Here is a 20,111-nt window from a genome sequence, read left to right as displayed (position 1 = left end):
TCTCAATCTATCTGACTGATTGCGGTTATCAAGGCGCATCTGTTATGATCATATCTTCAAAACCACTGATTACAAATTGATGCAAATTTGCCATGAGTGGAATTAAAAAAAAAATCTGACTTAAAAACAGTAATTACTCACTTGAACTTACATTAATATCAGTTCAGATTATCTGTAGACTCGCTTAGCTATAAAAATTACAAATTCTATTAAATCTTGTACTGTTTTAAGAACAGAACATTTTTACACAACTACATATTAAGTGTTTTCATTTATTTAGGATTTGAGTATCTGTATCAAAAAAAGTCATGAAAAAAAACTTCGAGAGGACATTAAGTGCTACTTGGTACCAAATGTACCAATTTCGTGTATTTACACAAGTGTGCATTCCTAATATTATTGAATATTATGTAACAGCATTGTCTCAAACCTGCCATAATGGTTTGCTTTTTCAATAACTTTTAATGTAGGTCAAAGATTTTTAATTCAATTTTGTAAAGTACAAGCTTTTCTCGTGGTTTGACTGTGTGTAATCGTAGTGATAAAGAAAAACAATTTCTTTAAAAAACCCTCTAGGTAAATCTATTTTAGGGAGTCACGATGGAGTTTCTTAAGGGTTCTTCTATGGGAATGACATTTTGGAAGCATGTACTAGACGATGTAGATGTACTAGAAAAGTAGAAACGTGTCATTGCTGAAACGTTTATAAGCGCCCGGAAAGACCTATTTGAAATAAAATCTTTTGATTTCTATTTTGAATCGGCCGGGAATCAAACCCGCTACAGTACCATTAAAAAAACAAAGGTAATCGTAATCGCAAATAAAGGTAAACGTAAACTGCGCGAAGATATATTCCCTTCATATATTTATTCGTTATTTTATCTTTAATCTTACACAACTTGATGAAATCGTGCATGCATATGAGTCAGACAGTTTATTATTGTTTATATCGTAAGTGTCCTTATTATGACTATTATATTTTTAAAAACAAAGCAACAACGTTATAACGCAATACCCAGGCTTACTATGAAATACCTAAGCTTTAATGAAATGGTTTATTTTTATCATCATATTTCTGTTTATTAGGGGTCGACGCAATGCGGTTTTTGATACATTTATCGGCGCTCCTCGTGATCTGAATAATTAGGTATTTTGTTTTAATATAATGTCTACTTCAAATCAATCTATTTTGTTTTTTCAAAATACAATACATACAGACAAAGTTGCGCGAACCCTTTTTAAACGCAGCTTTAGAAAAGAACAACAGGTTTCATAACTCTTTAAAACGCGACGATCTCGACAAGTAGACGTCAGATGATAAAATATTTATTTATCATTACAGTTTTTTGCCCTTACCGAAACAGTCTAAGTCGACAAAATAAGTTTAAATATTATTATTTTATGCTATGCAGTAAGTAACCCTCGTGAATTCGCTCAGCGTACAGTTTAAAAAATCTATGGTATCAGCCAATGTCTTGACTAAGCACAGCTCGCGACTCAGTCGTATAAATTAACCTAACAAATAATCTGTAAATATTTCGACCATAGATACAGTAGCGCAAATAATAGGTCATGATTTCAATAATTTTACAATGGTACATTAAAAAGCACCAATTATTTAAATGATGCTTAAACTTATTGCTACTACTTAATAAATGACAGTATTACTGGCCACCAAACATGTTATTTTGACATCTGACAAGGCACAGCTGATTAATTTGACAACCAGTCGACACACATCACAACATCATAGCTGTGCCTCAAAAAAATAGCAAAACTACGAAAACCACAAAAAAATATCTATTTACATTTAAGATAAATGCTGTATTGTAAAGGTATGGTATATGATAATATATATTTTATCACCTTATAGATGTATATGTTTTGTGTAACTAACTAGAAAATCTTTTATGTTGGTAAATGTTTCCCTTGGCCTGGCCGAGACCTTGCCACATTATCTAAGAATCTGATAAGTAGAATAAGTTAAACAGCAGCAGATAAAACCACAACTAAAAAGTCAAAGATGGAATTCTTAATTAATGAGGTTTGTTAGAGAATAAATTGTCATTATAAAATGTTATTTCAATCAGTTACAATTTCAACTAAAATAACAACCTAGATATATCTAAAGAACTCTTAAATAAATAATAATGATAATCTGCATTCTGAATAAATAAGTAACATGTCAAGACAGTTATTTGACCTGTCACCTAGTGATAGTAACATACTTTGTTTAACTGATAAGGTACATTTTAATTTATTTACTTATTGCACCTATGTTAAACACATATTTGCCTCCTTTTTAAAGTAACAACATTACTAACTAGCAGTTGGGAAAAATTATTTAAAATGATATTTTTACATAAGTACAATACAGAAATGGATTAAAAAATCTTTCTAGTAGCTCACATAAAGAAACAACTGGTAAAAGCTCTTGCACTAGGTAATGGTACATTGTGTCAAAGAAATATTCAGTTGCCTTTGATAAAAATAAAAGGCTTATAAAAACTATTAAAATCATTAAAATATGTTATTCTTAATTTGAGTTCAATACTTTAAAAGAAACATATAAAACAAAATCAAAATATTATGACTGTTAAGAGCTGAAATTGAAAAGTAAATAAACAATTACTCATCAGACTAAAAACTGTAGGTGACCGGACAACAACAGATTCTTATAATGCACGGATTTACATTCAATATGTTTTGCATGAAGACAACTAAATTTAGACATTCATCATACTGTACATCTGAGTCCAGCTGCTAAGATAGTAAAAAATAGATAAAATATTTAACAAACAAGTGTTTAAAAGTTGGGTTTGGTCCAGATTTACATGTAAGGTGTCTGGAATCAATGATATCCTTCGAAAAGGTCATTTATACATCAATATGTAGACCTTCAAGCCCCCTTGCTTCTGTTCTGGTATGTATTTGAATCATACATCAACATATCTATACTCTATACTAATATATAAAGCTGAAGAGTTTGTTTGATTGTTTGTTTGTTTGTTTGAACGCGCTAATCTCAGGAACTACTGGTCCAAATTGAAAAATTCTTTTTGTATTGAATAGACCATTCATCGAGGAAGGCTTTAGGCTGAAAACCATCACGTTGCAACTAATAGGAGCAAAGATACAATGGAAAATGTGAAAAAAACAGGGCAGGTATAAATCATAACTTATATCTTCTACCCACGGGGACGAAGTCGCGGGCAACAGCTAGTGTAATATAAAATGACAAAATCAACCCGCAACTGTCTTATAGTACAGCTGAATAAAGCTCACTTACATAAAACTGACTTATATACCTACCTACTTACATATATTTACGACCTCCGTGGTCGAGTGGCGTATGCACCGGTTTCAAGGTGTCGCTAGCTCTGAGGTCCCGGGTTCGATCCCCGGTCGGGTCAATGTAAAAATTCACATTTCTACATTGTCTCGGGTCTGGGTGTTTGTGGTACCTTCCTTGTATCTGAATTCCATAACACAAGTGCTTTAGCAACTTACTTTGGGTTCAGAACAATGTATGTGATGTTGTCCGCATTTATCTATTTATCTATATATATTATTTCATGCTATTTATGCATGCACAGGTGTGTCTATCCTACAATTACTCTCCCTTAATTCAGTCATTTTAATGACCAGTAAGTTTTAAAATCATAATCAAACTTACAATATCTACCCATAAAATCATTTATATTTGCTGTACTTTATAAAAAGGCATTTGAAAAAGTACAGTGTACTTATTCATTGTTATCTTTGTCTTAAGGTTGTACTTATGGTTAAAAATAGGAAGGCATTAAGTCCAACAAACCTTCAAAGACAATTAAAAAGTAATTTTTGTATGATTCTTCACTACATATAGGACATAGAAAGAAACTCAGGAGTTAGAACTATCCCTATACCAAACAAATGAGCACTTTCATTTGAAAGATCAGTTTGCTTTCAGTAACAATAATACTTATGTAATGCAATTAATTCAAAACACCAACACAAAGACTTTAAACAAGGCCAAAACTCAATATAGGAAATGTAAATCTAAACAATTGTTAAGGAAAAACTAGAATAAGTAATAAAATACATGGTAATTAGCTTTATTTGTATTCAGCATTAAAATATCTCAAGTTTCTGTCCTTTTGGTGAATCATAGGAATAAATTAACTTAGTGTTTCATTGTTTTAGTGTAAACAGATTATATTGTGATGCTCTAACTGTTTTGAAAATGTAAGGGGTAATGAACTTTTGATGCATTATGATTCATTTGTTAGATGGTAAGGACTTCTTTAATAAATATTGAAATTAATTGATGTCCCTTTTTAATCCTTTTTAAAACCATTTATGGGAAAAACTATTAAATTAAATGTATGTAGAGTTTTCTCTGAAGGGAAAGCTAGTGGTGTGGAAGGATATCGTAAACATTAATTAGAAGATATTTACTAAAAGCAAAATAAAACAATTGTATATAATTAAGAGAAATAAGCTTCAGGAATTGATGAGATAATTATATTTGATTTCTATTAAAAGTAACTTTAAAAAAGGGGTAATCACTTTTATAACAAATATTTCAATAAAGTTGCTTAATACATACACCCCATGATAGTTAAGTTCCAGTTAATATTACAAGAAGTAGGTAGCATCACATTAAAGATAGACACTTATAAAAACGCAGAGTATTAATATGCTCTCAAGCGTAACGGAAGGTCATTATACTGTCTTAGCTCCCCTAACTATCAAGAATAAAGTGCAAAATAATTAATTCATTTCATAAAGACAATGTTAACCACAAAGGTGTAAAAAAGCCTTCTTTTAAATATTTAACAGTTGATGTATTCGTCGGTGTATTATTCAAATTTTATACAAAGTCTTGCAAATAACAAAATAATAGAACCTAGAAGCTAACTTTTCGAAGCAATGATACCAAAAAAGATTAGGTAATTAAAGAATATTATTATGGTAAGTTAAAAACACTCATGCGTAAACAAATTATCATTAATCAAAGATAAATTCCAGGAAACTAAATAAAAAATATCTTGTTTCTTTGAAAACACAGCACTGACAGACCCTAAGGTCAAATGTGACTATTTCAACCACACGCAGTTTCAATGTTATCTATTTTAATTCTAAAACATTTACCTCATAACCTCTGCAGAATACAAACAAAACAACGTAATTTAAATTCACAACCGAAATGTTTACCTTTACGAAATCTAACATGTATTTAAATTATGCAAATATGTTACAGCATACCGGACTTATCTACAAATCTAACGCCAAAAACTCTCGATACCAACTGCCGTCAGCGATAAGGACCAAAATAATCTCGGCGAGCTGTCAAACCATGTGTGAATCCGAAATAATTTCACGTGACCGCATCAATTTCTGCTCTAAATGTACTCAACAGCCTCACTTACTTCCAATAGCTGTAATAACACGCGCACGCCAACGAGATAACGGTTAATCCGTCGTATCGCTGTACTTGCAAAAAAAACTGCACTAAATAAAGTCGGTTTTTTAGGTTAGGTTCACGGAACCAGATTTTAACGTTTGTAATCACTTATTAGGACTCCAACTACGCTAATTACATGCACTTTTATGGTATTTAATGTATTTTACACAGTTTATCAGCAACAATATAGAAATAAACAATAATTATGCGAGATGAATCGCCCGCGCGAACCTAACCTTGATTACGGCACTCTGATAGATTTCTAGTTCAAGGTCTTATGAAAAAACTGAAAAGTCACATGAAGGCGTTACACAAACAAAACTGAAATATCATTGCGACCCGCACAGAAATCTATTTTAAGACAAACAACAGATGAAAAAAGCACTAACCTTTACAACCTCAGGTGACGGCTTTATCCATGTAATTTTTGTTGCGACATCCGAACAAGTATAACACAATAAACACAGCACGTTACACACAAACTAATGTTTTTTAACACTTTCAAGGTGCACCACGGATAATTAAAAAAGGTTTTTCGTAAAAAAATTCACACTTTTCACGAAACATCACATGTTACAAACTTCACGACAGCAGATTTCTGTGTTGCCATACTCTATTTAGAAATAAAGATAATGTTGTAAATATTCGTGATTGTAAAGCACATTCGAAGCATGTCTATTAGTTAGTAATATAAAAGTTATCAATAATTTCAGTTCGGATAAAAAAATATGTGCAACAAAATAGGTAATTTTTAGGATTGCGATAATGTTTAAATAAAAAAACCAACGGATTGAAATGCGACGACGGAAAATCCTGATATTTACCCTGTGCCTTGAATTACTTTTAAAGAAAAATGCAAACCAGAAACACTATTTACTGTAAAAGGAATTACTTCAACAGATGCCTGTAACTGGAGGGTCCTCACTGCTCAGACCACCTGCATCAGCTGGTAATCTCGGGGAGAAAAATGCAGCTTCCCTGGCGGCCATTAGGGAAGAAGCATTAATAGCAGCTAAATTATCGCATTTACATGCTAAATCACAAACAGAAGATTTAAAAAAAGAATTACTTAAGTGTGTTTGCCGGAAATATGATGAGGTAAATAACACACATACAAGAATTATTTTTTATTCACAAAATATCCTGGTCTAAATATTATTTTACCCGACCGTCTAAATGTAGGCAGTCAAAACACAACATCAGACAGCTGAAGAAATTGAACGACTACTCAAAGAAAAAGAAATAGAACTACGGACGGAATATGACAAGATTTTAGAAAGAGAAAAGGAAGCCATGAAAGACAGATTTAATTTTATATTGTCGTAAGTGTAAACTACTTAAGTAGATTAATCAGTCGTAATACAAATTTAAGTATGTTTTAACATTGAACGTTTATTTATCCAGAAATGAACAAACTCGAGCATGTTGCATGCTAAGAGAAGCGCACAGAGAGAGAAAGGAGAAAATAACAGCGCTTCAAACTCAGTTGGAATGTAAAAACTTAGCAGCTTTAATGTATGTGATGTGTACAGAGAGAAGGCGATCCAAATTAGAAAAACTAAAGCTTGTCCGAGGTGAGATGACCAATTATTTATCAAAAGTAAAACTTTGGCGCTTTAAGATTCAGTTAGTTAAAAAGAAAGGCAGTATAGTCTCAAAATACTTACAAATTCTGACTATTGGGAAGACAACAAAATAATCATTCGAGAAATCGATTAATATGAAGTATTTAACACATTATTTAGTCTGGCAACTCTGAAACTGGACAACGTTTATTTGTGCGTGGAACGAAACAAAAATCTCGCGCACTATTTTCACCACGTTTTATATTTAGATGTTTTATTCGCTATCTCTACTTTATCAGTGGAAATGGAGTGGGATAGAATTAGGTTTTAATGTAACTTTCAATTTTAGTCGATTATTTTCGCACATTTTTCTTATATTGCCAATATGCGACACGATGTTTTTCGGCATGCTGAGTTTGCAAAACCGAAAATTTGCATATACCAATGAATGTTTTTTTCGACAGATTATACGAAATATATTCGTGAATTGCAAGATATTTTAACGGAAGGACAAGAGCTTATTCTTCATTTATCTAGAGGTTACAAAACAGCCGCTAGGGTAGATCACGAATGGCGTGAAAAAATGAAGAAAGTAATTAGAGAGGTTGGTTTGGAAAGTGGCGCGACCACGTTCACTTTATGCACCGGCTTCGTCGATGCAAGATTATCGCGAGCGTTCTGTCGAAGCATATAAGTTACTTATGCTATGACACATTAACTAATTACGAAAGTTGGAGGGTTTTTAAATTATAAAACAATCTCCGATTATAATAAATATCACAAGTTAGTATTGTAATGAAAGCATATTAGCTTGTAATATTTGTAATGAGTGCAAATGAGGGTAAATTTTATAAATAAAAATGATGATACTGTACTTGGTTGAAAGAGGTAAACAATCATATTGTGCTTTTGTTTAAAATCTCTGTTCAAAAATAAAACGAGACTAAAAACTAGCCAAATCAAATACCACTAAAATAAACGAAAATATATGAGTATGTAATTTATTTAAATAAAGTGTGTATAAACAAAAAGACACGCAAGATTAAGTAAAAAAACTTTTTTTTTTCCTTGCGTTGCGTCGCGTCGTTCGAAATTTGAAAACAGCGTTGTCACGTGGTGTTTTTAATTCAACGCATTTTGTTTGATTGTTTAAATACCCGCACATGTTTCATTATTTTTATCAAACAATATTTAAGCCTTATTGCTAATTCGTAGTTCGTTGCAAAAATAGTTTCATATAAACTTTAGCCCCCATTACCCCTTACAACCCCTGAGCCTTTGTAATTTCTATATACGCAATTTCATAACAACTGAACCGATTCAGTAGTTTTGTCGTGAAAGTGAGACACGCAGAGATACTTTCGCATTGATAATATTAGTATGGAATATGGATTTTACGACCAGTCAAAAGTTCTTTTTTAAAACGGACGGAGAATATTATGACTATTACCACGACTTGTGCTAAATCCTCTAATTTTTTTTTTCGAACACCAAAAGCTAGCCAATTTGAAACATTTAACGAATTCAATTTTCTAGTTCATGAACTTCATATATCACTTTGCGGGAGGCAGTCCAGAGACAAACCAGTACTTCTTTGATCTGCAAGCCCTTCTGAAGACAGAAGCACCTATAGAGGACAACCCTGATGAGGACCCTTGCGAAGCAGAAGAAGATATAGAATTACCAGATTTAGAACTACGTATTTATCTTTGTTGTTATTTAAAAAAAAACAGCTAAGTGCGAGATTGGTTTGCAGACGAAGGGTTCCGTATAATTATGTATAAAAACGACAGAGAAATTCCGTTTGTTGTTGTAGCGAAGCCTTATTAATAGGTTTTCGTGTAACATTTCGGAATTTGTGTTCCTTTCTTTGGAATAAAAAAAGTCTTAGGCGGTTTTTACTATACTTACGATAATACTGATAAAAGAAAGAATGATAAACGTTTCTCAAGATGAATAGAAAGTATTGTTATAGTTTATTAATAATATTCAAAAAAAGTCACGCTATTTTATGTTTCATAATCAGTAAAGTGAGACAATAGTGCCATCTATCGTCAAGTAACAGATTTATTTTATGCAATCCGTTGTTTTAATTTCACGTAACTCAACAAAATACTAATAGGTGGCGCTTACCTCAACATTATTTTCTAAACAACATTATATTCGTAAACTATAAACATCCAAGTTTTATCTGAGAACTCATTTCAAACGCCCAATAAAAAAATATTTAATAAATTGCAATAAAATGAAGCCATAGACTAAACATCGGTTTCTGAATTTTTCTCTAATGAATTCAAAGGTTTTAGAGTTCCTAAACTTAGAAACGGTTTTACTTATTCCAATATATCATAATATTCCTAACTTTAGCTCCAGAGTCGAACTGGTGGGATCATTTGGAAGGAGATAACCGTCCGTTTATAATGTTCGGAGACATGTCTGACTTCGCGCCATGTGACAGGCGCCAAATTCTCAAACGAGTGAAAGCTGCTAAGACTGCACCCAAAAGATGGAAAACTTACGGTTCGTATCGATGCCATTTAAATAGATAGGTATATGAAACGAAATTAGTACGTAGATTAAAGTTTCGCAATATTTGGACAACTGACTCTGATTAGAGCAATATTATAACAATTTTTTTTCTAAATTATTCTGTTTGACCAAGTGCCTAATTTTTGAATTAATGTGAAATAAATCACAATGTATTTGAATTTCTACCCTGTTTTTTACCGCTATATTGAATTGATATAATTAGTAGATAATTCTATTTGTTGGAATAACACCTACTTTATGTCTAAATTGGTAAAAAATATTTTTCAGTATTTAATAAAATGGTAATCGACGCTAAATGTGAGCATTTAGACGAGATTAAGGATATATACCCAGAAAGGGCAGCAGTAAGCCGCTGGGAATGTGCCTTGACGCCGGAACAAACCGAACAACAAGACCTTTCTAAACAGGTCAGTCGGTAAAACAGTCAGCTTCCATAGAAAGTCGGTAAAACAGTGTATTTCAATACTGTATGTAATGAGGGTAGTTCGTGATTGCTCAATACAACCTGGTCAAACAGGCTTCCCATAATCTATGCCTAGAGCCCAAACTTTTCTCAAACACGAGTATTTTACTCGTGTTTGTTTGAAACATATTTTTTTGCCTTCATCTGTAATTATATGGATCTGGGTTTCCCCAATGAAATTGAGAAAGAAGAAGAAATTTCCAAAACTACTATAAACGTATAGATTTTGTAATTTTAACCCCTAGGTTTGAAAAGGCTGATTACAATTACTGTCAATCACAGCGTTAATAAATTATGACAAAAAATTATATTAATCACCCGAGATAATATTACATATTTTAAGACGTGTCAGTAGGTGCTCTGATAATATCGATATCGATGTTATAATATAACAAGTGATCTGTGTTTCAGTCAATCGCATATCGTCGCGACGTGCAAAGTGCCGATGTTCGTGGGAAAATGAGCTCTTTACTCAAGATCATGTAACTATCAACCTTCTTATAGGAGGGTAACCTCCAGCTCTTGAAGTAGACTGTTATACGTAGACGCTTTTTAAGTGCCTTCTCTCACTACCACAAGGTCAAAATTGTTCCTTAGTCAAGTGACAGAATACCCTGAAAGTATTCTATGCAAAGTGCTTAAGTAAATTGACTGCACAGACAGCCGAGCGCCATATTTCACCACATAAGGGGGAAGCCAATACCTACATAATATGTAGGTACTGGCTTCCCCCCGCATCCTCGCATTAAGCATTTATGTTATCTACAAACGCATGTCCGTTCGCGACACAAGGATGCCTCAAAGTTCGAGCAATTTTATTAAAAAAAAAACCTATTTCTAGTAGTAATTTTCGACTTATTTAAAACATACTGGTAGTGAAATACAGTGTTGAATGGTCACCTGTTTCAGGACAGCACAGAATCCACCGCCACCTGCTCATGCTCCTGTCACGAAGACTGCTCTGCTTGGTGCCAGAGACTCCAGGGAAATTCAATCCACCACAAAATTGGTAAGAATATCACGGACAAGAAAAACACATAAAGAACAATATGTACCCATCTTTGAGGGTGGTTGTAACCTTATGTGTAAGTCTTGCTAAGGGGTATCGTATTGTCCAGATAACTGGGTTGAGGTCAGATAGATAGTCGCTTCTTGTAAAACACTCTGTTCTCTTAGTAATCTTAGTTCTTAGTCTCCTCCAAGGGGATCCTAAATCTAATAATATGAATATGCATAGTAGGTACGTCTGAAAGATTGCAAAGAAAATATTGTATACGATTTTTTATTTTATCACCTCTTTAAAAAGTAAAGAAGTTAAAAAACACTTGAGTTTTGTAGTCGGGGCTAAAACAATACTTGTTAGTAAAAAGCGTACTGGTAAGTGACGTCACACGAGATTTTAAATCACTGCATCCCTTTATTTTTTTGTTTACGAGTTAAAGAAAAAAAATTCATCCTTTGTGAAGAAAAAATTGCGCAGCAAGCTCCACAACATAAAATGACTTTTTTGACAATATAAATGCAGTATCATCACATGCAATAATGAATTGATTTATCAAGGGACTATAAATATAATAACAAGGGAATATAATAACTTTTTTAATGACCGCAGAATATCTGTAATAGCATAAATACAATCTGTGCTATAAACCAGAGATCCTTCCTTTCAATCAAAGTTCGTGACAATTATTGTGAAGTACGTTTCGATGTGAATCAAAATTAAATGTTGTTAAAAATTGCTTTGAAACTTATGGCTGTAGGTAAACCTATTTAAATACAATTTTAAATATTCATTTTGGATTAAGAATCTATAGATAGACTTGTGAAAGAGTGTTACCTACGATGCAATTAGAGAGTGGTTGGTAACGCTGTGTAAATATCAATAAAAATCGGTTTATTATTATTCGTTACTTTATTATTATCTCCCACAAATTTCCATACACTATTTTAGGGGCTGGGGAAAGTTTTCTTTTTGTTAGTTGCTCCATAAAAAACTATCCACCCCCAATTTTATGAAGTAATCCTGCTTAGAGGTTAGAAGTAGGCCTATGTCACTTTCCATCCATCACTCCAACTATCTCAACTGAACAAATCATGTCAATTCGTCGCTTTGTTGTGCCATGAAAGACGGACAAATAGACACACACATAAACTTTCCCATTTATAACAACAGTGCCGATTGTATGTTTTTATTTTGCAATAAAATAGGTACAATTTTTTTTACCTCAGATAGGGTTCTCACCTGCGACTCTTAGCTACATAAGCCAGACTTATTAGCTAAGCTACCAAGATCACTGTCAAATAGCTCAAACTTTTCCACTGTACAGTGTAGTCTTATGGCGATGATAATGTCATTAGCCCGTGTCAGTTCACTGATGGGCATAGGCCTCTCAAAGCACGCCACAGTCTTACCTGGCTAGGTCCCTCGAGGGCGATTTGCATGTAATTGCAAACATTAAAGATTCTCCTACCGATATTTTTATATACCTTTTATTTCAGACGCGATTGTCAATAAAGTCTCAGGGGAATGATGGGAACGAAGCTGAACACCACGATGAGTGCGAACGCGCCCAGGTTATAGAACAGCCTGAGGTGCTGGCTGTCGGGAGGAGACGAGTAAGTATACCTCCTATAAGACCATTTCCTTGCTAGGGGAGCCTGTAGGTACGACCTGTGACCACCGTAAGATCGGGCCTGCGGGTGGCAGGGAGGTCACCCTGCCATCCGACCAGCTATCAGGCCAAGAAGGAGACGGACGTGTCGTCCTGCACGTCCGTTCTGACGAGGAATGAGGGGTTGGATTTTAAACCAACCTTTCGACAAGAAGTCCAACAGGACATAGGCCGGTCAGAGTCGTGCTGAGCATGCGCGAGCGATCCCGTGACTTGGGCTAAAGCAGTAAAAGGGGCCCGGGGTGGTTTTAGTCGGTGGAAGTCCGACATATCCCCAAGCCGTGCCCTCGACGTGGGTTGAAGTCATAAGCGTTTCACCCCGAAAAAAGTATACCTCCTATAAGACCTGTAATATCAATCCTGAATTTTTGGTCGATAAAAATTACCTTATGTGTTTTTCCAGGCCTTACTCTATAACTGGCAAATTTGACCAACACTGGAACAATATCAAACACTTTTCCGTTAAATTTTTTGTAGGATTATCCCTAACACTTCTTAAAGTAACATTATGTATATCAGCTACAATAGCTGTTCCTACAATTTGAATAATCGTACTTTAAGAGGTTGTCATATATTTTACTATATTTCTCTCTTTCTCTATTTCTCAATTTCTCTCTTCTTTAAAACTTTATGTTCATTTGATACAGACGTCAGTGTTTGAACAAGCACCTCCAGAGCCTGAGGAAGTAGCGAAACCGTGAGTTAAAAACCGTTACTCAGAACTTTTACTTCCCATCCCCACTTTTTTGGTAACTTAGGGCAGTCCTCATAAACCTACCACCTCAGGGGAGAGAAGAGGGTACTGTTAGATTTAAAAACTGAATTTAACCAATGTACGAGCTGATGCATAAAAATACTCGGCTTAACCGCTTTCCCATTCTGTTAATTTTTTTTTATTATTTCGAACAGAGTTCATGCTGATGAGGATGAGGAAGAAGAAAATGTATTAATGCATCGGTAAGGCAGTACACGATTATCTTTTTTTGACATCTTTGTGGGAGAGCGTCAAATTGCAATAATTAGTGTGGTAGTAGACAATATGCTAGCAGACAGGAAACTTGTCGCGTTGGGGAAATGGTTACGTCCAAAAAAGACTGACAAATTCGAGCTTTCATAGGACTGGTTTTAGATAGATAAAGATGGAAATATTGAAAGCCAGAAGAAAGAGGGAGAGGCCTACACCTCTTAGAAACAGCTCCTAATTAGAATGTGGATATAAGGGCCCTGAAACGTTTTGCCATTATTTATTACGAAAATGATGACCATGTTCAATTTTAGGGGTACCAAAAATGATAGTCTGGAAGTTATCGGGACGCACGTACCGGATAACGACGCCAAGGTGTATTATGAGAAGGTATGTTACTCATTTAATTTTATTTATATAGCTATATGGACATAGATGTATAGAAACCCTTTATCCAAAGTCTAGAGAAATGTTGACCGTCAAAACTGTCTTTAATACAAGTCCCTTAACCTTAGTGACATTTCTATCGTGACGCTTAAATGTATGGTGATGAGGTCTATTTCACGTGATCAACGAAACAAAATGCCAATTGTCAATAGTTCATATTTACATCCCATGCCATACAGATATGCCCAATGGAGAAGTGTCAGCGGCTGCAGGTGGACTCGTTCATGAGAAGCCTACCATCGTATATGAGGGCGCATCCGTTCACTCACTTTAAACACACGTTTGAGGAATACGAGACGTGTACCCCAGGTGAGAAGTGAACTCCATTACAATATAGTTATTAAAGTATCAAGATTTGGGATTTTAGATGTGGAAAGATATCATGTCTTTTCAAACACCAGCCAGACTATGGTTGCAGGCCTCTTCTCAAATAAGAAAGGCTTGAGCATTGTTCGCCAAGTCACTGCGGTTTGAGGATTGGCGATTTCAGATCGCAATATTTCCCATCCAAGTTCTTAGCAAATCACAAATTAAGAAGCTTTAATAAAACAGATCATTGAAAAACATATGATTGCGAGACCTGAACAAACTTATATCTGACAGTCAATGCAAAATAACAAAAACTCTTTTCAATCATTGAAATACTGCAGTGCATCATTTCTTTCTTTCTTAATAACACCACACTATTACAAACAGAGCAACTGGAAATTCTGAAGCAGCGGATCGAATCGAAGAAGGCTAAGGAAGTGGAAGACGCCGAGGTCGGTGAGGAGGATCCCCTCAGCGACTGGGTGGGGCGCGGCGTGGCCGTGCAGACCTCCGACCTGGACGTCATGTTACCTCCCTGTACCTGTCACGTGCCCAGTCCCACTCCTGTCTCCAGTAACTTTGTGTTTAACCGTAAGTGGCGACGGGTTTTATTGAAGTCCGACATTCGCAAACGTTTAATTTAACAATTAATTTATTGGTCATAGTGTGTCTGTCACAACGTGGTGTTGAGTTTGTTGCGCCATTTTTTTTTAAAGCTAAAACACTTAGGAAGCTTTGAAGGGTGGGGAAGGGTGTTGTCCAATGTAGAATTTGACTTTTGAAAAGAACAATTTGTAGCTTCATTTTAATTAAATATTTTTGATTTTGAAATAGACTTCAAGGCTAGGGTTAACAGCATGGGCTATTAAAACAAATAATTTTATTCCACGCTATACTGTATACCGAATAACGGTTACTTCAAAATAAGTTTTATAGAACTTTTCTGCCTTGCACGATAAGTCTGGGTGTAAGTCATCTATAATATGTATGTTTTTAAAAATACATAAGTATGCCCATCATTTGTCTAGTGCTCCTTATACAACAACAAACTTTGCTTAGTTTGAGAATAGATGGCGTTGCTTTAAGCTTATTGATCTTTAATACATTAAATTGTTATCTCATCCAGTTGAAGATTTATTGCCAGTGAAACAAGCTATGGACGCAATCCACAAGGAGTGCCTGTTCGACGACCGAATAGAATTCAACAGATTTAAAGTTATCGGTTCCGAAAGCGAGACATCGTAAGTTACTGATGTACTAAAGACCCCCAAATTGCACTTTATAAGCCGATAATTTGATCAAGTTTTCGCAAAGCGATTCTGAAGAAGCTTATCCCTAGATATGAAATAGGTAATGACGATGAAAACTTAGGCCCGTGTATGTGTTATGTTGGTCTGGTATGCGCAAACAGGCAATCCGAAAGAATGGACGAGTATGTGCGCTTCAATACCAACTCGATCAAATTATCGGCAGAAATAGTTTGTGTGTTCAGAGGCTCTTTCAGATGATAATTCCCTACCCAATTCTGGGAAAATTGGATTTTCTACCCTAGCCCCTAGCCACTTGAATGAAAATAGTTGATGTCCCGTGCCCACTTCGTTGTGGTATTTTTACGAATTGCATAGCCTATGACACTGACAAATAACGTTGATGTACTTTGTATTGGGAGGTTTTCCAAAATGATTTTTGATTTTCAGACGAGATTCAATAAAAAAGAAATACAAGCCAGTCCAAGTAGAAGAAATTAAGAACATATTGATGGAAAACCCCAGTCTGCTGGACGTCTTTAATCCAGGTTCGGGCTCTCCAGAAATGACATGAAACTCTCGTGTAAACACTTTTATTTCTAAATCAAATGTAACAAACAAACTAAATCCTAATAAAAACATTGGAAACTGACGCACGTGTATACCTACTAATATGATCTATGACTAGAATAATTTTGAATTCAACAACAACATTAGCACAAACACGATTCATAGATACACTTTTTTCTCCAACTCTACATTTCTCATCATTTTTAAAATGTTTCCAAAATTTGCTCACACGATTATTAGGTACTAAAATTTTTATAGAACATCGATTTTTACATATACAAGAAAATACTCAAAAACGTATTTAAATGGAATAACTGTTCTTTACAAAGGCAATAGAATAAATAAGTATATTTTTCGTTGTTACCAAAATTCTCGTTTGGCAACAAACGGCTTTAGCCCATTGGTTTCTTCAAATTGTTTGAAACAAGTCAATTCACGAAACTCATGTCCTGGATGTACTCCATGGGTTTACCAATTTCCTTGATTTCCTGTTGTATCGTGTCTTCAATGGTCGTTATGTTTTCTTGTTCACTGTCCTTGAACTCTTCAAACACCTCCAGATCTTGGAAAATTTCAGTCCTCTCGTCAACGTATTCTACTTCTTTGAAGACATCCGATTTTATTCTGTCTAGAGCGTTTTTATCGTTTAGGTCTGCCATCGAGACCTCCGTGAGACTGGGCCTAGACAAGGTGTTTAAGGAATCTTTCGGGACTGGGATCCTGGATTCTTCCATCTTACTTTTGGATTCTATGTTCTTTAAAGAGACTGTTTTGACTGGCATCACGATAAACTCGCTTCTCGGTTTCGGACTGGGGGGCACGGGCTCGAACGGTACTGCCAGAGTGTTCGTTAAAGACTCTGCTTCCTTTCTCCTCGCTTGTTTCCTTTCCAACTGGTTTTGTAGTTCGTCTATCCTTTCGTCTTTTAGCTTTAAAAGACTGTCTAGATGTTCCACCTGTTGAATATGAATGTATTACAACAGATGATTAGAAACAACAATGGATGAATAGTATTCGGCGCTTTATGTTAAGATCCAAACGCTAAATAAAAAAAATAGCCAAGTATCGCAAACGCAAACAAGATTCAAAAGAAAACAGGCGTTCAACAGCAGGCGCAGGTCCTTTTTGTGATGGGAAAAAACGAACTAATATTATTTTAAGATCACGATAGTCTAAACCATGCAAAAAAAATATTGACAAGGTATCTCAATAAATGTCCAAATATCCTTTACTTAATAAGCTACAGGGAACGACTCTGCTACGAAACGCTTAAAAATGTTTATTCGTCTCCACATTCTTCTTGATGATGACAGAGACAGAACGACACTTTTGCTAAGTGTCATTCAATAAGGTTGTTTATTAATGTCATCACTACGAACCTTCTGTTTGAGCACATCAGCGGCTTCCTTTACATCCTTGTTTTCTTCCTTGAGCGCGCAGTAAGACTCGTAGCTGATGACCTTCTGTTGTACCGTCTCCAACACACCGTTGACCCTCGTCTTAATTGGCACCACCAGCACGTGTTCTAAGAGATATTGAAATAGATCAATAATAATTAGCGTTATTCTATGAAGCTCAGTAAAGCTGATTAATAAATATTTATTTAATTGCGGGTTTAATCATATGTATTAATCGGGATCGCTCTTCTAGTTTTGACTTGCGAACCTCCAATGCTGCATCGCACGAAAAGGACTCTGATTGGGTCTGAAACTAATCGGGCGATCTCGATAAACACGCATAAGTAAACCATTATTATAGATCTTTTAAATAATGGTGAACGCATGAAATGCTCACATTTGAAACAGTCATTTCGTCAGTTTGATCCCAAATGGTAATAAAATTACTTATAATATCTTAAAATTTTACAGTTATCCTTCAACCTCCCCCTACAGGCTTTACTGTTAAGAACCATCAAATGCTAAGCACAAAATGACTGGTCCAGTCAAAGTTCTGTATATGTACTAATTAGTAAGCTAAATCATGTCATGGATATAAGTTATCCCATTTTAACTGCTCCAAGTGGAACTTCCTGGTCGAAGGTCTGTAGGTATGTCTACTATGTATTAAGCTACATAAGGTTTTGATTATATGTTACCATCATCACCGCAGGCCTCATAGTAACTCCCCCCGCTGGACAGGTTCTGTTCCGCTTCCCGTGTCGATTTGTTCATTTCTTCGTCCCGTCGAATTTTGTCTCGAACTAGAAAATGTAATCAAGCTTTAGTTATAACTTTAGGTCATTTTGTATCCGTAAATTCCCTTAATCATCTTTGGAAACGAGAGGCTCATTCAGAGGAGTGTATCATAAGAATCACAGAGTTTAGGTATGAATTAACATCGTACGTCAATAGTTAAACATGCACTTATAGACAGATGTGTATTTTTTCATTAGAAAAATAATAAATACAAATTTGAAACATCACTATAATATTGAAGCGGTTTACATTAAAACTTCTTTAATGCATAAAAAATGCGTTGCCCAAATTTGGTAAAATGTGGGATGGAATTAGCTATGCTCAAACACTGAGGGAATTTTTTTCGCCGATAACCGACATCCACAGACGCAAAGCTCACGTTGTAAAAGCTAGCAATTAATATTACTAGTACGACAAGCATTGTGTGATCCACGAAAGCTTCGCCTGAGTCTGGGAGTCTTTGTGCATGTGACTTGAATGTGTATGAAAACGCCCACGACACAAGGATTGATTAATGCAAACTAGCAGCAATGCAAGTACAAATAACCTTTACAAATACCAGCTCACCCATAACGAGCACCCTCTCGATGACTCCCGGCGCGCAGTTGGCGAGCTGCTCCATGGTGTTGCAGCAGAGGTTCAGCCTGAGCTTCTTCAGCACCTTCCTGTTCAGTGTCATCCAGTTGTTCAGCTTCAGCGAGTGGCTGTTCCTGGGAGGGTAGTTGTGCATCTCCACTAACTTCGGATAGTGGACATTCAAGATCTCTGCTAGAAGCACTGGAGGAAAAACGTTATGGAGTAAATTGGGGTTACTCAGATGGATCACTTAGGAAGGAGTGAAGAAAGGGTGTATCAGAGTGTTGTCAGACAATGTTCTTTATTGCACACCGGATAAGTGCAGGATTGTATACAAATGAATAGTTACATGGTGCCACAATGGGCGTACTTATCGCTAAAACCGATCTTTTACAGACAACCTTTGGATGGACTAGATTCTGAAGGAGCAACATTTGTGCAGGTAGTCCGCGGTACAAGTAATGAAAATAATACAGATGTAATTTTGTAGTCCGAAAAGTTCCACCTAGCTTAGTACAATAGTAGCCTAATTAATTTGATTTGATGGCCCTTGTCTATCATAAGCTTTGAATATACCAGACCACAGCGGTTTAAGGCTCATTCGAGAAATTCTCAAACGATACAATAATAATGCAAATTAAAGATATTCAGAATACTGAATAAAATAATAAAATTCATTGAAATATCTATATGTACTTTACAACAAAAACAGTATTCACCTATGCACTGGACTAAATTGACTCATTTATAAAACTTAACCAGAATGAAAAAAAAAAACAAGTCCAAATAAGGAATAACAAGAAGATCTAAGTGCCTAGTTCAATATACCTACATTAATTACAAGGTATTTAAAATTTACCAGCATCAGAAAAGTCCCTGTTTATCTTCTTGGTGGGTCGTGACAGTTTAAAAGTATCGACCCACGCCAACACGGTTTCGATTTCTGACAATGGTATCGGTGTTTCAATATTGGCCATCTTTTACCATTTGAGTACCAATCCTTTTATTTATACTTTATTTTATTCAGTGCTGATAGTGTGACAATTATAATTTCGTGTTTGTTGTCTGTCATTTCATGGCTTAGTTTTTTTTAGTAAGATTTTT

At 35.1% G+C, this 20,111-nt stretch overlaps 3 protein-coding genes across 5 annotated transcripts in view; 1 reads left to right on the top strand and 2 right to left on the bottom strand.

Annotated features, from left to right (window-relative positions):
* Positions 1–6,069, bottom strand: part of LOC113494670 — a 22,200-nt gene extending 16,131 nt beyond the window's left edge. The window contains exon 1 of one of the 2 annotated variants that reach the window (XM_026873075.1): positions 5,839–6,069. The gene's annotated coding sequence lies outside the window, so the exon portion shown is untranslated. The other variant, XM_026873077.1, reaches the window with a different exon arrangement.
* LOC113494671 lies at positions 1,573–16,318 on the top strand. 2 transcript variants are annotated; one of them, XM_026873078.1, is made up of 18 exons: positions 1,573–1,835; positions 6,350–6,547; positions 6,632–6,771; positions 6,854–7,023; positions 7,479–7,618; positions 8,551–8,713; positions 9,382–9,534; positions 9,832–9,971; positions 10,439–10,509; positions 10,937–11,036; positions 12,527–12,643; positions 13,347–13,396; positions 13,609–13,656; positions 13,978–14,053; positions 14,290–14,419; positions 14,807–15,010; positions 15,546–15,660; positions 16,117–16,318. In XM_026873078.1, the coding sequence occupies exons 2-18, from the start codon at positions 6,350–6,352 to the stop codon at positions 16,238–16,240; spliced, it is 2,139 nt and encodes a 712-aa protein (XP_026728879.1). In that variant the 5' UTR covers positions 1,573–1,835; the 3' UTR covers positions 16,241–16,318. The 2 variants fall into 2 exon arrangements, with proteins under 2 accessions (XP_026728879.1, XP_026728880.1); XM_026873079.1 differs by lacking the exon at positions 13,609–13,656 and having other exon boundaries at positions 1,575–1,835.
* LOC113494672 (sperm flagellar protein 1-like) lies at positions 16,246–20,111 on the bottom strand. The gene is made up of 5 exons (XM_026873080.1): positions 19,867–20,111; positions 18,999–19,208; positions 18,332–18,436; positions 17,616–17,761; positions 16,246–17,192 (listed from the first exon to the last, which is right to left on the bottom strand). Exons 1-5 carry the CDS (start codon positions 19,982–19,984, stop codon positions 16,665–16,667), a joined length of 1,107 nt encoding a protein of 368 aa, XP_026728881.1. The 5' UTR covers positions 19,985–20,111; the 3' UTR covers positions 16,246–16,664.

The sequence above is a fragment of the Trichoplusia ni genome, chromosome 6 (assembly GCF_003590095.1).
Source record: "Trichoplusia ni isolate ovarian cell line Hi5 chromosome 6, tn1, whole genome shotgun sequence".
Lineage (NCBI taxonomy): Eukaryota > Metazoa > Arthropoda > Insecta > Lepidoptera > Noctuidae > Trichoplusia > Trichoplusia ni.
The sequence above is the reverse complement of the archived record's forward strand: the minus strand, read 5'-3'. Positions and strand labels throughout refer to the sequence as shown.

What these genes read in the sequence shown, in the direction of transcription:
- LOC113494671 (XM_026873078.1), top strand. Translation starts at nt 6,350, where the DNA reads ATGCCTGTAACTGGAGGGTCCTCACTGCTCAGACCACCTGCATCAGCT. An exon ending in TTTGCCGGAAATATGATGAG is followed by an intron (nt 6,548 to 6,631) that starts GTAAATAACACA and finishes GTCTAAATGTAG; the next exon opens with GCAGTCAAAACACAACATCA. An exon ending in TGAAGAAAGTAATTAGAGAG is followed by an intron (nt 7,619 to 8,550) that starts GTTGGTTTGGAA and finishes TCAATTTTCTAG; the next exon opens with TTCATGAACTTCATATATCA.
- LOC113494672 (XM_026873080.1), bottom strand. Translation starts at nt 19,984, where the DNA reads ATGGCCAATATTGAAACACCGATACCATTGTCAGAAATCGAAACCGTG. An exon ending in CGAGAGGGTGCTCGTTATGG is followed by an intron (nt 18,437 to 18,998) that starts GTGAGCTGGTAT and finishes TACATTTTCTAG; the next exon opens with TTCGAGACAAAATTCGACGG. An exon ending in CTGATGTGCTCAAACAGAAG is followed by an intron (nt 17,193 to 17,615) that starts GTTCGTAGTGAT and finishes CATATTCAACAG; the next exon opens with GTGGAACATCTAGACAGTCT.